Raw genomic sequence first — 13,613 nt, forward strand, 5'->3', positions numbered from 1 at the left:
TTCCTTACAGCCGGTGGAGAAAGTCAATTTATATAATGTGCTACAGGTCTAACTGAGCAAAAAGCCAATTTTCTTTTTAATAAGAATAACAACATAATAACATTACTGACAATATTTCTTCCCTGAGCTTTTTTGAAGTACCCAATGTGCTTGAAAACGGAACAATTTTCTAAATATATTAAATTGTGTGAAACTTTGTTCAAGGCTATAGAGCTAACAGTAAACCAGGAATGTGAACCTCACTGAAGAAGGAATAGGATGTTGAACATATAATTGGACCCTCTGTGTATAATGTGGCCCCTGATTTAGAAACATCCTGGATCCACCACTGCATTAATAATATTTTTCTTTGATTAATCTGAATCTAGTGGGGTAAAAAGTATTTGCAGAGTGGGTGTGCCCAGTAGCAGAAAGGGCATAAATTTCAAGTAGTGAAGTGTAGTAAAATAATAATTTAATAATGGAATGAAGGTACTTCACATTATGTTTGATTACAGTATATGAACACATTAATTCTGATAAAATAAAAAACAAAAAAAGTGCCAACAAGATGAAAAACTACAGACAGATTCAGGAGATACTCTGATATCATGTTATGGTGTTTTCTGCTCCCTGCTTCATGGCAGAGCGTCCCTGGCCTCGGTGTGCACGCCTGTATTTTCTCATGGCATAACTGGGCCATTAGAGTTACTCTGATGCACCACATATATTTGCTTTTCATAACAGGAAGAATATGCACCGATTGACCGCACATATTTCTGTGACAATTGTTTTCATAGCCATTGTTCCAGTCTATTTTGAAATTCCACCTTTTTTTTTTCCTGCTGAGTTCATTCCACCTCAATAAAGACAAAAAATGCGAGAGATGTTCATTCAGTGATTTTCAAACATTCCAGCTTCTTCACGCCGTCTGCTCGAAACGCCAGAAACTGCAGTGAAAACTCCAGCTGAAGTCCAGAGAGTAACTTGTGTGCTTGCTTTACTAATAGGTTTCAGACACAAACAGAAAAGCCCTTATTCAGCTAGTTAACACATTTGAGAGGCCGTGCTGAATACATGGCTGACATCTTTTAATTAAAAAATACATTAAAAAATGTATATGTGTTAAAAAACACATAATATAGATTGACTGTATTTACACGTTAAAGCCCCCGTGTGCTGTGACCTCAATTGGTCCCCCTGACATGTGTTTGACAACCTGCCAAACTGCTTATTTACCCCCACACGAGTTTAGCATATTGCAACATGCAGTGCATTTTAATTGCAGTGTGTTTCTATATGTGTGTGTGTTGGGTACCACTTACAGACTACTCATTTGTTTGGAATGCACATAAATTCTCCACTTTACTGTAGAGGCACAGGTTGCCGAACGATTAACGCACCAATGAAAACACAGAGATGACACATTGTGAGGAAACAGGCCACAATAGAACCAGAACCAGCTTGTAAATTCCTGGAGGAAAATCCAAATAAAACTCTAGTAACCAGTTCACAATGTGCACTGAGTATGACCACTATCAGTTGTTCCCTATTTCTGTTTTCCATTAACTATTGACACGTATCAAGACTGTCAATGTGTAATCAATGATTTTCTCCTGCCACAATCTTTTTTAAGTGGCAATCAGGTGAGCGCATACCTCCGCCAAAGCCTATATAGCTCTCTTAACTTCCGTCAGGCTTCACACACTCTTCAAGAGCTATAGAATTAGTCCCTGGTAAATTATATATGTCAAAAAGGTGCTGTCTTGCAATGTTAGAGAAAGAAAACAATAATAATCCTGGATTGACCCCCTGATCTGGATTTGCACCGATATTTAATGGGTTTTTCCATGAACCATACCACATCCTTCATGAAAATTAACAAACCAACCAACAATCAAAGGGATGGGGGGTGAAAACAGAACCTCTTTGATGGAGGTAATAACAGATAATCGTACATCAGTCCAGATGGACACCAGTACATCTTTTTCCACCTCCTGTAGAGCCTGAGAGTGACACACACTAATTCAATACACCGCACATCTATTGTGGAGATGGCTCAGCTGTCAGGACTTTCCTTGTATTTCTACTTCCAACAAAGAGGTTATGTTTTCACCCCTGACCGTGGATGTATTCCAACAAAACATTTCTTTAACATGATGTTTTTTTCAGGGATATTTAGGGAACTCATATCTATGAGTGTGCAGCTGAATGGATGTTAAGTAGACTGTTGGGCCTTGTCGGAGGTACTCGCTTCACTGAGCGTCATTCTAGTTCGAAAGAGTGGTTTAATAGAAAACAATAGAGTAGATACCAGTAGAAGTGAAGCAGTAAGATTCTGTACCTGTTCCATCCAGAGAGTGAAGGAGCGCTGCCAAGAGTCTTTCTTCTCTAGATGCAGGTATGTGTTGAAGAGGATGAGGTAAATGTAGCGTTCCAGGCACTGCAGGCTCCTCAGCAGCAGCTGCTGACACTCCTTCTCCGTCTTACCACTTTTAATCTGAGAAAACAGGTAAATAAAGTGAGCCCAAAACAGTTTCCCCCATAAACAGCTGCTGGTAGAATCACTTTGTACATGTTTACACTGTGCACAGCATGAAAAACTGGGCAGGCACATACTGCTTGTGCTGCTTCTCTTCACTGTGACTAGTTAAAAAAGTATCTGCTTCTTGCAATGTGGGTTTGGCCGTTATTGACATTTCATTCATTACAATATATCTACGGAGGTTTTCCAGGTCAGACTTAACAAGCACAGCTAAATCTTCTTGTATACAGCACATCAACACCGGGGTCTGCCCTCATTAAAAGACCTAGAATGTAGTTTTCCCTCCAAGTTGAATTTTTCTTTGGCCCTGAGACATTTGTATTACCAGTTTTTTAGAAAAGACCCCTACAGTTTCAGTAGAAGCAGCTTATCTGCAGCTAAATCAAATATAAATAATGGAAAATGTTTTATTAGCATTAAAACAAACAAGGATAGACAAGATACAGTATGTTAGTGAGGTATGTGTAGTGATTCACAGAAAAATAACACATGAATGTGTTTCCTGGGACTAAACCAAGAACTAATCCCTTCAAAAGTGCACGGCCTAAAGCTCCAGCTCACTGCACTGACATCTGTTGCTGCTAATTAACTAATGTATAAACTGGCCCAACACCATAACAACAGCATGACAACCCATTCATTATGAAGCAAATCATGTCATATTGTGCAACACAATTAATCACTATAGCTTTTCTTTTTTCCCTTCTTTTGTTGCATTAACCGTACGGTGACAGTCGGCGATTGAAGACGCGTGTGGCTGCTGGGATGTGAGTTGTTTTCAGCTTATATAACATTCTCATTCCTGCTCTGTGGTTCTCCTACATCCTACTCCCCACCTCCCCCTGCCTGCATGGACATTATTTACGCTTAGCGCCGACATAACATTGTTTATCTTAGTCGCCTTTAGGGATTCAGCTCCACAAGCGGAGGGTCCATGTCCTCTAAAGTGCAAACTGCATAGCAAACACATTTTGAGTACAGTGCCCAAAGCTTTGACCGACCTGACTTTTACAATACACACACACACACACACACACACACACACACACACACACGCATGCGGGCGCGCACACACACACACACATACAAAGTAGCAGTAAAGTTGGAGTCGACATAATTTTCTTTCGAGACTCAGAACTTGACCACTGAAATATAATTGGTTAAACTTTGGGTCCAAGTGACAACTGTTCAGAATTTGAAGACATTCCCTGAGGCAGAACAGGCATGATCAAGAAGCCAAAAACATGTTTTGTGAGACTGTCGTGACCTGAGGTGAAAATATGTGCCAAATTTGAAGAAGTTCCTCAAGGTTTTCCTGAGATGCTTAGATGCTAACAAGACCGAAAACATGATTTGTAAGTTCACCGTGACCTTGACCGATGAAGTTCAACCACCGAATTGGAATCAGTTCTTTGGTTAAATGTTTTGAAATTAAATAGTTAAAAAATTGTGTGAAATCATGACATAACACTGTTGAAGTCACATGTCGCCATGAATCCCATCTCCACAACCTCAGCCTTAAAAGACCTTCCTACCTTAAGAAAGCAGTTGATCACATTGTATTCATGTCTAGACCACTTCAAACTGTGTATGACATGGACATAACTTCTACAAAAGAACAAATATTAAAAACGCCACAGGGAGACCATTCTGCCCTGTCGTATTATCTCATCTCTTCACCCTTTCAGTGTTTCCCACAGGTTGTGAATTTACTTGTGGTTGTGGGTGGCATGTCCTGTCATGGTGTGACCCGTTTGCATGCAGAGAATCATGCAGTTTAGAGGGGGGACGGTGTAAATCGGATTACAGGGACATAGAGTAGATCTACCACCCTGGAGACTGCAGCCAATGCAACTCAGACAGCTGTGTGGCCAAAAATTAGTTTGAAGAATAAAGTAAGGCATTAAATATAGATGCATTGAAGATTTAATTTAAAGGGTCTTTACTACCATTATATGACATGGTTTACACTAGCACCAGCAACTAGATCTCCAACTTCGAGTCCCCCACTGTTCATCCTTGTAACTCATGACAAACTTGACTGGAGGTTGTACACGTCACTAACCCTGCCTCCTCCACATTAGCAGATGGGACATGGACAAAAGTAAAAAAAGATATCAAATAAAACATTTCTCAAAGATTGTTCTTATGACACTGATGTTTCTTTAAGAGCTCATTTTCACAGTACCTTTAGTTAGCTTAGTTATTTGATGCACCTAGAGGATGACCCAAGTCTCCCCCCATCCCAGCACTTCCACCCTTCTACCCATGCACCATTTAAAGCATCATAAGCTATGCTCTCACTACAAAGCAACAGAACACCACCAGCTGAACAGGATAGTGAGGACAATCCTCAGGATCACTGATGCCCCCCTCCCCTTCCTGCTAGAGATTGACCATTAGTGCTTTGAGCCTCCAGCATCATCAGGGATCCACACCTCCCGTCTCACTATCTGTTTTTCCCATCTGCTTATGGGGAAAAGCTGTACAGGCAGAATGTTGAATAGCTTCTAGCTGCAAGCAATCAGGATCATTAGCAAACTGTGCCCCTGAGTCAACATTGAACTGACAACTGCACCACAATGAACAGTATTGCAGTTTAATAGACTGTGTTTCACTTTTAAAGTACTATGTTGAACTACACATATATTTTGTATCCTTATGGTTTGAGTGCTGTGGGTTGGAAGGAAGGACATTTCGTTTTTATTTTGCCTGTGCAGATGCATACAAAAAAAGTCAAACTACATCCTGAAATCTTAAGCAGCACTAAGGTAGGAAGGATTTCATCAATGCGGTGTGTAGGTGTTGACATCTTATTGCACTGTAAGAAGAAAACTTCCTCACAGAAAACTTTTGTTGTTGTTGCATTGATTGGCATGAACATTTGACCTTATGTGGTATTTTTTAAAGGATAAAGCAGATTTAAGGGTTATCTACTCACAGTTTACCTCAAGTAAATGAAGTGCATTAAAGCCTCAAGACTGCCACAAAAAAAAATAATGAAAGCTTGCAAAGTAGGTGGGCTAGCACTCAAGGTAATTTGAAATGTGCACATTGCAGCATAATACGATCATTCCAGGGCTGAATGACGCAACAGAGAGGGGGGGAGTAAGTGGCGTTTCCTGTCCATTCCCAAACAGCCGTGGTTGGATCCCAGTTTTCCAAGCATCTGCAGCAGAGTGGAGGAGAAACTACACCTAGGCAAATAATGGATGTGCTGTCTGTTGTCCATCAACTCTGCCAGGGCAGAGAGCGAGAAAGGAGCCACATGCACACCTAACTTTTCTCAATCTCTCTCAGTTAACATTGACCACAGTGGAAAGGCAGGGAAAACGCTGGTGAACCTGATCTCCCCTTGCACCCTGCACCCCCAGGGGTCTTTCAGCAGTTCATCTCTTAGCATGAAAAGCCACTCTGCCAAAGCCTGGCAGCTATCTGTGCACAAGCCACAGCCAAATACTGAGCGCTCTCTCTCTGTCTCCCCCTCTCTCTCTCTCTTTTTCCCTAACTCTCTCACACACACACACACACACACACACACACACACACACACACACACACACACACACACACACACACACACACACACACACAGACACACACACACACAGACACACACACAGATCAGTTTGCAATGATTACATAATTCACACCTCTACAATCTGCCGAACCCCATTTCTGCGGTTGCCTTCTGTCTGTCAACATCGACTAAACCATATGTGTGGTTGAGCGGCCTCTCGTGCACTCTCAGAAATTCCTTCAGAAAACAATGTTGGGGAAGATGTGGTGTAGAAGCAGAGCGAATTTCTTCCATTCCATGTAGAGACAGCCTTGAAAGCGTTGGATTTGCATGGATTACATTTTCTTTTGTACAATCCTGTTCTGTGCTAATAATTATAATCCACTTCTAAACACAAAATACAAGCACATGTTGCCAAAAAAGTTTTAATCTTGAAAATGAACGGGGTTAGTTATTTTTTTAACTTAAAAATGAAAGGAGGAACGTTTCCACTGAGGTGGGGAAGTAGTAGACAGAGAATCCTCTAATCTCGCCTGGCCTTTCAAAAACAAAGGAGGTGACTGGCCCGACCTTCTTCATTATCAGAGGTGAAAACCATTTTTCAGCCAGCTGCTGAGGTGTAATAATGAAGCCGCTCAGCCCTGCTCAGTCCTGAGTGGTACGGGAGGCTGCCCAAACACAGACCACATACCATTGTTGAGAGTCCAGGAATGCTGGCTGGCTGAGCAGAGCTTCCAGCAAGGACAATATGAAATAGAGAGAAGACTTTGAGAAAAAGTGGAGGCAGCGCCACGGCACACAAGTTCATGAAAGCACAAGAGTCCACTATCTGTTAGATGCAGGGGTGGAAAAACCTTCCTTGAAATTAATTTTCCCTCAACACAAGCTCTTCAGATTAGAAACCGCCTCCTGTGACATCAAAGCATTCATTGTACATATCCAATGCCAATCTACCATTTAAGATGATCCAGTGTATACAAAGAGACAGGAGTGTTTCAGGAGATTTAGGGGGCCCCAGGCGAAAAGGACCAGGGGGCCCGTACCTAAGGATAACTTTTAATAATGTAAAACTCTCCCTAAGAAGCTCAAAGACTGAAAGCAGAAAGTAACAGCTAGCATGGATCTGTCCATAAATTAAAAAAAAAAGAACACCTACTCACACTTCTAAACCTAAGTAATAAACAATTTACGACTCATTTGTTGGTTTTATGGGCAGTTGTTGTGCTGGACTACATCTTGGCCAAGAGTTGTGAACGCTTGTCTGGCAACCTCTCCACAGGAAGAGGAAAACCACAACTTACCATTTTTACTCTTCGGTTCCTGCACAGATAAAAAAAAAGAGATATAACGTGAGGCAGTCTCAGAGGTGTGGGAAGCCTGAGGTTAGCTAACCTCCGACTTCCAGTCTTTATCGTAAGCCAATAAAACCATTTCCTTGCTCCAGCTTCATACACTATTTGACAGACATGAGAGTGGCATCACCTAACTCTCGCTAGGAGAGCCAGTAAGTGCAAATTCCAAAATGTTGAACTATTCCTTTAAATAGCAGCTTTTTTTGACAGCTAACATATAATCACTGAAGAGCAGTGACATTTATAATAGGCAGGAGATGCAATTCAGGCCTTGTCGAGACCTGGTGTTAACATCTGTCCTGAGTGATCTTATCCAAAAGGACCAGACTGGCCCTCGGGATCACTGGGAGGAATCCTGCTGGTCACTGTGTGGGCTGTGTGCACCGTAGGACAACTTTGATTACGCACCAGCACATATTCCAACATACAGTGAGGCTGGCAGCCCTTCTCATTGACGTCATGCAAAAGTGAAACTGAATTGTGGCGCTGTTGCTTCGCTAGCAGTAGAAGTTCATATTTACCAGCAATTCACAGCAGCATTGACCGAGCAAAATAGACAAAATCTGAATATTTGGGTCAATATTCTAGTCCCAGTCCATTCCTGGTGTGAATGCATCGAGGACGCACATTAGGAGGTGGTGTGGGATGCATGTGGCCATAGGCTAGGACCATAGACCAGTCCACTCTGAGGACCACCTACTCAGGTGACGACCACTGACCCACTTTCAAATGTATTCAAATGAGTAGAATCCAATTACATAGTAGAACTACACGCAGTGTATCGATTCACTCACCCCCTCCTGCCCCCTCTCTCCCTCACTCACACACATTAACACACATATCTGTGGGACTGGCTAAAAACAAAACCATTTGGTCTTTTTCACTCAGAAATGACGTATTTGTGTATGTAGCGCAGGGGAGTGAGATTCGATCACAAGCGGTGGAGAAGCATTTAAACGTTAGGTGTGGACTGACAACTGGGAGCTGTCCACTTGTGAGCGCATGTTAATAAGCACGTCAGAGAGCGCCGTTCAAGCTCTTAGTTTTATTTATTGGAGGATTTAGAGGTTCATGGAAATAATCCCTGTGTCTTACATTGCACATTTGTTTCTTAAATGACACTGATATGGAATTAATCAGATTTATTCTTCCTGCCTTGTTTTCCTTTCTGAAAGTAAAGATGGTGCAGGCAGTCAAAGATTTAGTTTATTTGCATGATGCGAGAAAAAATTTACTTTGCAGAGATAATAACATGTGATATCTGGATGAGCACCACAGTTACGCAGGTGTAGGTGTAGTATGGGACATACTGTGAACAGGTCAATCTGAACAATGTTGGCTTTTGATCATGGCGACATTCATACAAACACACATCACTTATTTGCAGTCTAGCAGCTTAAAATAACGAGTTACTGCTGTGAACTCCCTCTGAGTCTGACGCACGCACGCACGCACACACACCCGCATCAGTCAATTACTGCTGGCTGAAGCTTTTGATTTATCAAATTACTGACATGAGGAGGGCACTTGCAATTTCTGTCCATCTTTTGCGGTGAATCAAGGTGACAACCTCCAGGGCTGAAAAAAAAAAGGAATCAAGCCAATGTAGAGGTGCCTATGGGAGAATCACTTAAAGCTATTTTCCACATGCACAAGCATTGATAGTGATGATTAGTTTACGCTAATAAGGCAGTGACAGAAACATCAGACCATTTAAGAAGGATGAGCACATCCCAGACCAGAGCCTAGTCAGTTATTTTTTTTCTGCTCCTAATATTTGTCTGAAGCATCTCAATCATGATGTCATGAAGCGAGTGCCCATGTACTGGGATGTTCCATATTCCATCCCAGTAGTTATGGTCTGGGAGCATTTCCATTATTCTGCCCTCACTGCCAGCTGAACTGGCAGCAGAGGCTGTAGCTCAAGGACAGAGCTCTGGTCGCTTTTGAATAAGAACAAAAGAGACTGAAGACACTGACTGCTTTGTTTTTCAGCATCTTTCCACAAAGCTGAGACTCACAATCACTGAGAGTTCTCACCTCTAAATAAGTTGTGTTAAAAAAAACTATTTTAACAATAACAATTGAAAAAATAAATTTTTATCTCTGTGGTAAGATGTAGTTTTTAGTAAACTTAAAGTCAGGGTTATTTTTCAACTTTTGTTTGCAGGAAACAAAAGTCGTGATTTGAGGACATAAAGTATAATTATAAGCAAATCAGTAGTGTAAAAGTGATGTGCCTTAGAGAAACTGTACTTTACTGTACAATCTAGATGTATTGTTAAATGTAGCATACTAATATTTTTCAAAAAACAATTAAGTATGGCTTATCCATGGAGCAAAGTAATATTGAATGGAGCCCCACAGTTTGATCCCTGAATGGCTGAAGGTCAAACCTTTCTGTGAGCTACTGTGGGTGAGGGCTGCATGTGAGACGTGCACAGTATGGAGAGGTCCGTCTGCTTGACATATGGTGCCAATTACCTTCTGATGGGTTTGCCGAGGTAAAAAGGCCAATCCATATTGGCCCTTCCCACCCAGGTTTGCACAAGCAGCCATTCATCAGATTCTACGAGAACACCTCCCACCCAAATCCCAAACTAAACCCCAACCTGTCTGGAGTGGACAGGCAGCCTACACATGGCTCCCTGACTCAGTGAACAGACAAGTCAAAGTCAAGTTTACAGCACACGCTGGTTTTTATGTAGGTTCATTAAGTGAACCCAAACCAGGGCCCAACTGCAATGTATGATACTGCTTTCCATCCAGGATGACTTTGGTATTAAAGTCAACAGATGCCAAGTTATAGACTTTTGGAAGTTTATAATTTAAATGAGAAGCAGAATGTGTATATACTTAAATAAACAGTGAGAAAAAATGCTTGGAGATTACAACTTGCCGTTTGTACCACTCCACAGCATAAACACATAAAATGTAATTCAAGTTATTTTTTTGTTGATTTGTTTTGTGTACTTTCTTGCCTTGCAGTTACAACCCCTGCCACTAGGGCTGCAGCCCCTTCAGCACCTCGACTTTCCACCTCCATGTTAGGAAACCAGAATTTGCACGATACATTTCAGCTGTTAGATTAAAGTAGCTAAATGCAGCATGTGACATTTAGCGGGTTAGGTTAATGTGCCCTTTACATGTTATTTGACTACTGGGATAGTGTTAGAAAAGGAAACTACTCATGAACTACAGAGCAACCAACTGTTGATGAAAATCTCTGATGATTAGTTAGGCGATAGTATAGTCGATAAAATAGTAGTTTGTACCTTTGTACTAATTTCTGTCCTCTGATGACACAAAGAATGAAAATAGCCTGGTGGCTACCACGTTCTAGTAGCTTTAAACATAATAATGAAACATACTAATCCCTTTTACCAGTTTATGTAACTGCTCGTCTTTTATGAAACTTCAAATTGTCTCCTCTATATTCCCTTTGCAGGAAATAATTTGAAATTTCTTTCCTCTATGTTCAGTGCTATAATACAGTGGGCCTATAACATTTTAGTCTACATTAGGCATTATTTCCGAGTCTGTGTGCTGATGTTTAACTTTGATTAGTAATGTGAGATGTATTATTATGACTATTATCTTAAAACTACTAATGCTGGAGTTGTAATTTCATAAATTTTTTTAGTGAGAGGAGCATATTTCTTACATATTCCTCTGGGTTGCACGCACCTAACCAGCATATGTACATTCACCCACCCTGTCTGCCAGTTTGGCCAGTAGCAACACAAGTTATGGTTATGTTATATATCATCTGGTTCCAAGCTGCAGAACTGATCCCCATGGATGGAGATAGTGCACGGACCTCCTTTTTCAAAAGGGGCAGAGAAGACATGTAGCAGCCAGCGAGAGGAGGGGACGGAGATGCCTTTATGTTAATGGATTCTACAGATTCCAATCCTCCGTCTGTCTTTTTCCAGTTGCTCAGCCACACGACGCTGATTGAATCATGAAGTCAAGGTTGAGGTGGAGTTTAAGGGCAAAGTGTGTCAATTACATAGTGTATATAAGCACATCTGCCCCCAGGTAGTCAGACCAGATGTCTAACCAAAGAGAGATTCACAAAAATAAGAATATAATACTTTAACAAGAAATGACGACAAATAAGCCTTGAAAATAATCAAACAGAGTGAAGAGTATAAAATGGTCGATGGGCTTTTGGATTAGAAAAGCACATTACGTGTTTGGTGAGCAGAGATTACAAAAAGCCACAGCCACAGGAGGAGACGGGACTCATCAACTTAGCCTACACAGAGACTGGAATATCTGCCCACATTAACCACAAGCATTATGGTACATTCTGTACGTGCACATGCCTGGCAACAGAGACACACTGAGACTCCAGCTGTGAATCAATCATTTACCGAGGTATCAAAATATCTTTGACTCTGGGGAACTTAAGTGGTATGTCTGAGAGCTACACATAATCAGACACTCAATATTTCAAAAACCCGCCAGAGTTTCTTCTCATCAAATGTGTACTCTCGGCCACAAATGACATTTTGTATTGATGCCAGAGGTTAAAATGCAGCAAATGTATTGAAAGTTGAATTCTATTTTGTGAAAGCACCATGTCTTCTGTGAAAAGCAGCTTGGTCAAACACTTTGGTCCACAGGGAAATTCTTGACATAGCTATGGATGCATTGCCATGGACTTAGGTACAGATATTCTTGGATCCCAGTGGAAGAACTTGCTCGAGCTCCATAAAATCTCAACACTCCAGTTACTATGCTAACATGCTAAACATTACATAAATACCAACAAATGTAAGCACAAAGATTGCTTACAACAGACACCATGCTCCTAAATTGGACCAAAAGGCATTAAATATTACAAACTAACTGGCTACACAATCTATGATAATAATCTCTTAACAGTAGGATTACAGTCAAGCAAGGCCGAGCACAACTCCACCTGAGGTGAAGTTGCGCTTAGGCAAACATGGAACTAATTCTAATGATATAGAGCCAGGGCTGCTGGCATGCATACAGACTTCACTTTGAATACGCCTGTCTAACATTTGAGTCACAGAAACAGCAACACATGGATTTCACCACCTGAGCAGCTGCCTTCGTCAATCTATGGAATGCGTTTAGGCCATGAACCAATTTCATACTCACAAATAAGTTGTGCAATGCATTCTTTATCACAATTTAAACACCCAGGATGTGTAAAATCTGTGTTATTATGATGATTTGATTCCCGAGTGCGGAAAGAAATTATGTTGTACTTGTACTGGAAGAGAAAAAGTAATTTGACAAGGCAGCTCTGAATGTTCCTTTCTGTCTTTGAGAGTTGTTGGCACTTTGGGAGCAGTTATGGCGTCATTAACACTGGATTCATCTGTTGCTCAACTGTCCTCACATATGAAACACAGCCTACTCGCTGGGGCATTACTGAAAGTGTCATTCCTGGAGCCACTCAGCCTAGTCACGACTCCTGCATATTCCACATGGCTGGCATTTAAGTCACTTCACCACTGGGATTGTGTTCCCGTAGGTATTTGTTCAGTGCCAGGAGATAGCTAGTGTGAAAGCTTAGACAAAGAAGGTGCACCTTTTGCTGGTGAAATGATTTGGGGCTTAGCAGGATCCAGTGGATAGCATGACCACAGCTACTGGGGGCATGCTTAAACACTCATGCATGGTTTTGGAAGCAGTTATTCCTGGTCTGTGGGCCTCGGGCAATGACAGGTTTAGTGTGTGGGGGCAGGAAATGGCAGCCCCTCAGTGCAGCGCCCAGCCAGGTCTGGAGCGCTGTTATGGGGCCAGTGGTTAAGAGGGAGGTGGGGGACAGGAGGGAGGTCAGGGCAAAGGGCAGGCCAGGGCAGCACAGTTATTCAGGGTAAAGGGGGACATGGCAAGGCAAACATAACAATTCCTAAACTGGTCAACATGCAGTGAGTGAGAGCATGAGAGCTTTAAAAGTGAAATAAACACACAACATTATGATAACAGCAAAGGCCTTTGAGAGCAAGATTTTCACTTGTAATGGAGTATTTATAAACTGGGCTATTATTACTTTTTCTTGAGTAAAATATCTCAGGACTTTTCCTCAGAGACTTTATTAAAGAAATGAGAAAATAATGTGAGAAAAAAGAGAAAAACGCACCCTTACTCTTAAATATCAAAATTCTTCATAAGTGCATTGTCACTCAGGGGTTTTGCAGCTGTAGCATTAACTGTTCCAGAATAAAGCAGT

The 13,613-nt window shown here is 41.5% G+C and overlaps 1 protein-coding gene across 5 annotated transcripts in view; it reads right to left on the reverse strand.

Annotated features, from left to right (window-relative positions):
- The window catches only part of pald1a (phosphatase domain containing paladin 1a), a 50,218-nt gene that overhangs the window by 12,641 nt on the left and 23,964 nt on the right, over window positions 1-13,613 (reverse strand). For all 5 annotated transcript variants that reach the window (XM_069517135.1, XM_069517133.1, XM_069517136.1 and 2 more), the window contains one exon: window positions 2,324-2,479. In XM_069517135.1, coding sequence (XP_069373236.1) covers window positions 2,324-2,479 — 156 coding nt within the window. The remainder of the gene's footprint in view (window positions 1-2,323; window positions 2,480-13,613) is intronic.

Source organism: Paralichthys olivaceus, chromosome 21, assembly GCF_024713975.1.
Source record: "Paralichthys olivaceus isolate ysfri-2021 chromosome 21, ASM2471397v2, whole genome shotgun sequence".
Classification (NCBI taxonomy): Eukaryota; Metazoa; Chordata; class Actinopteri; order Pleuronectiformes; family Paralichthyidae; genus Paralichthys; species Paralichthys olivaceus.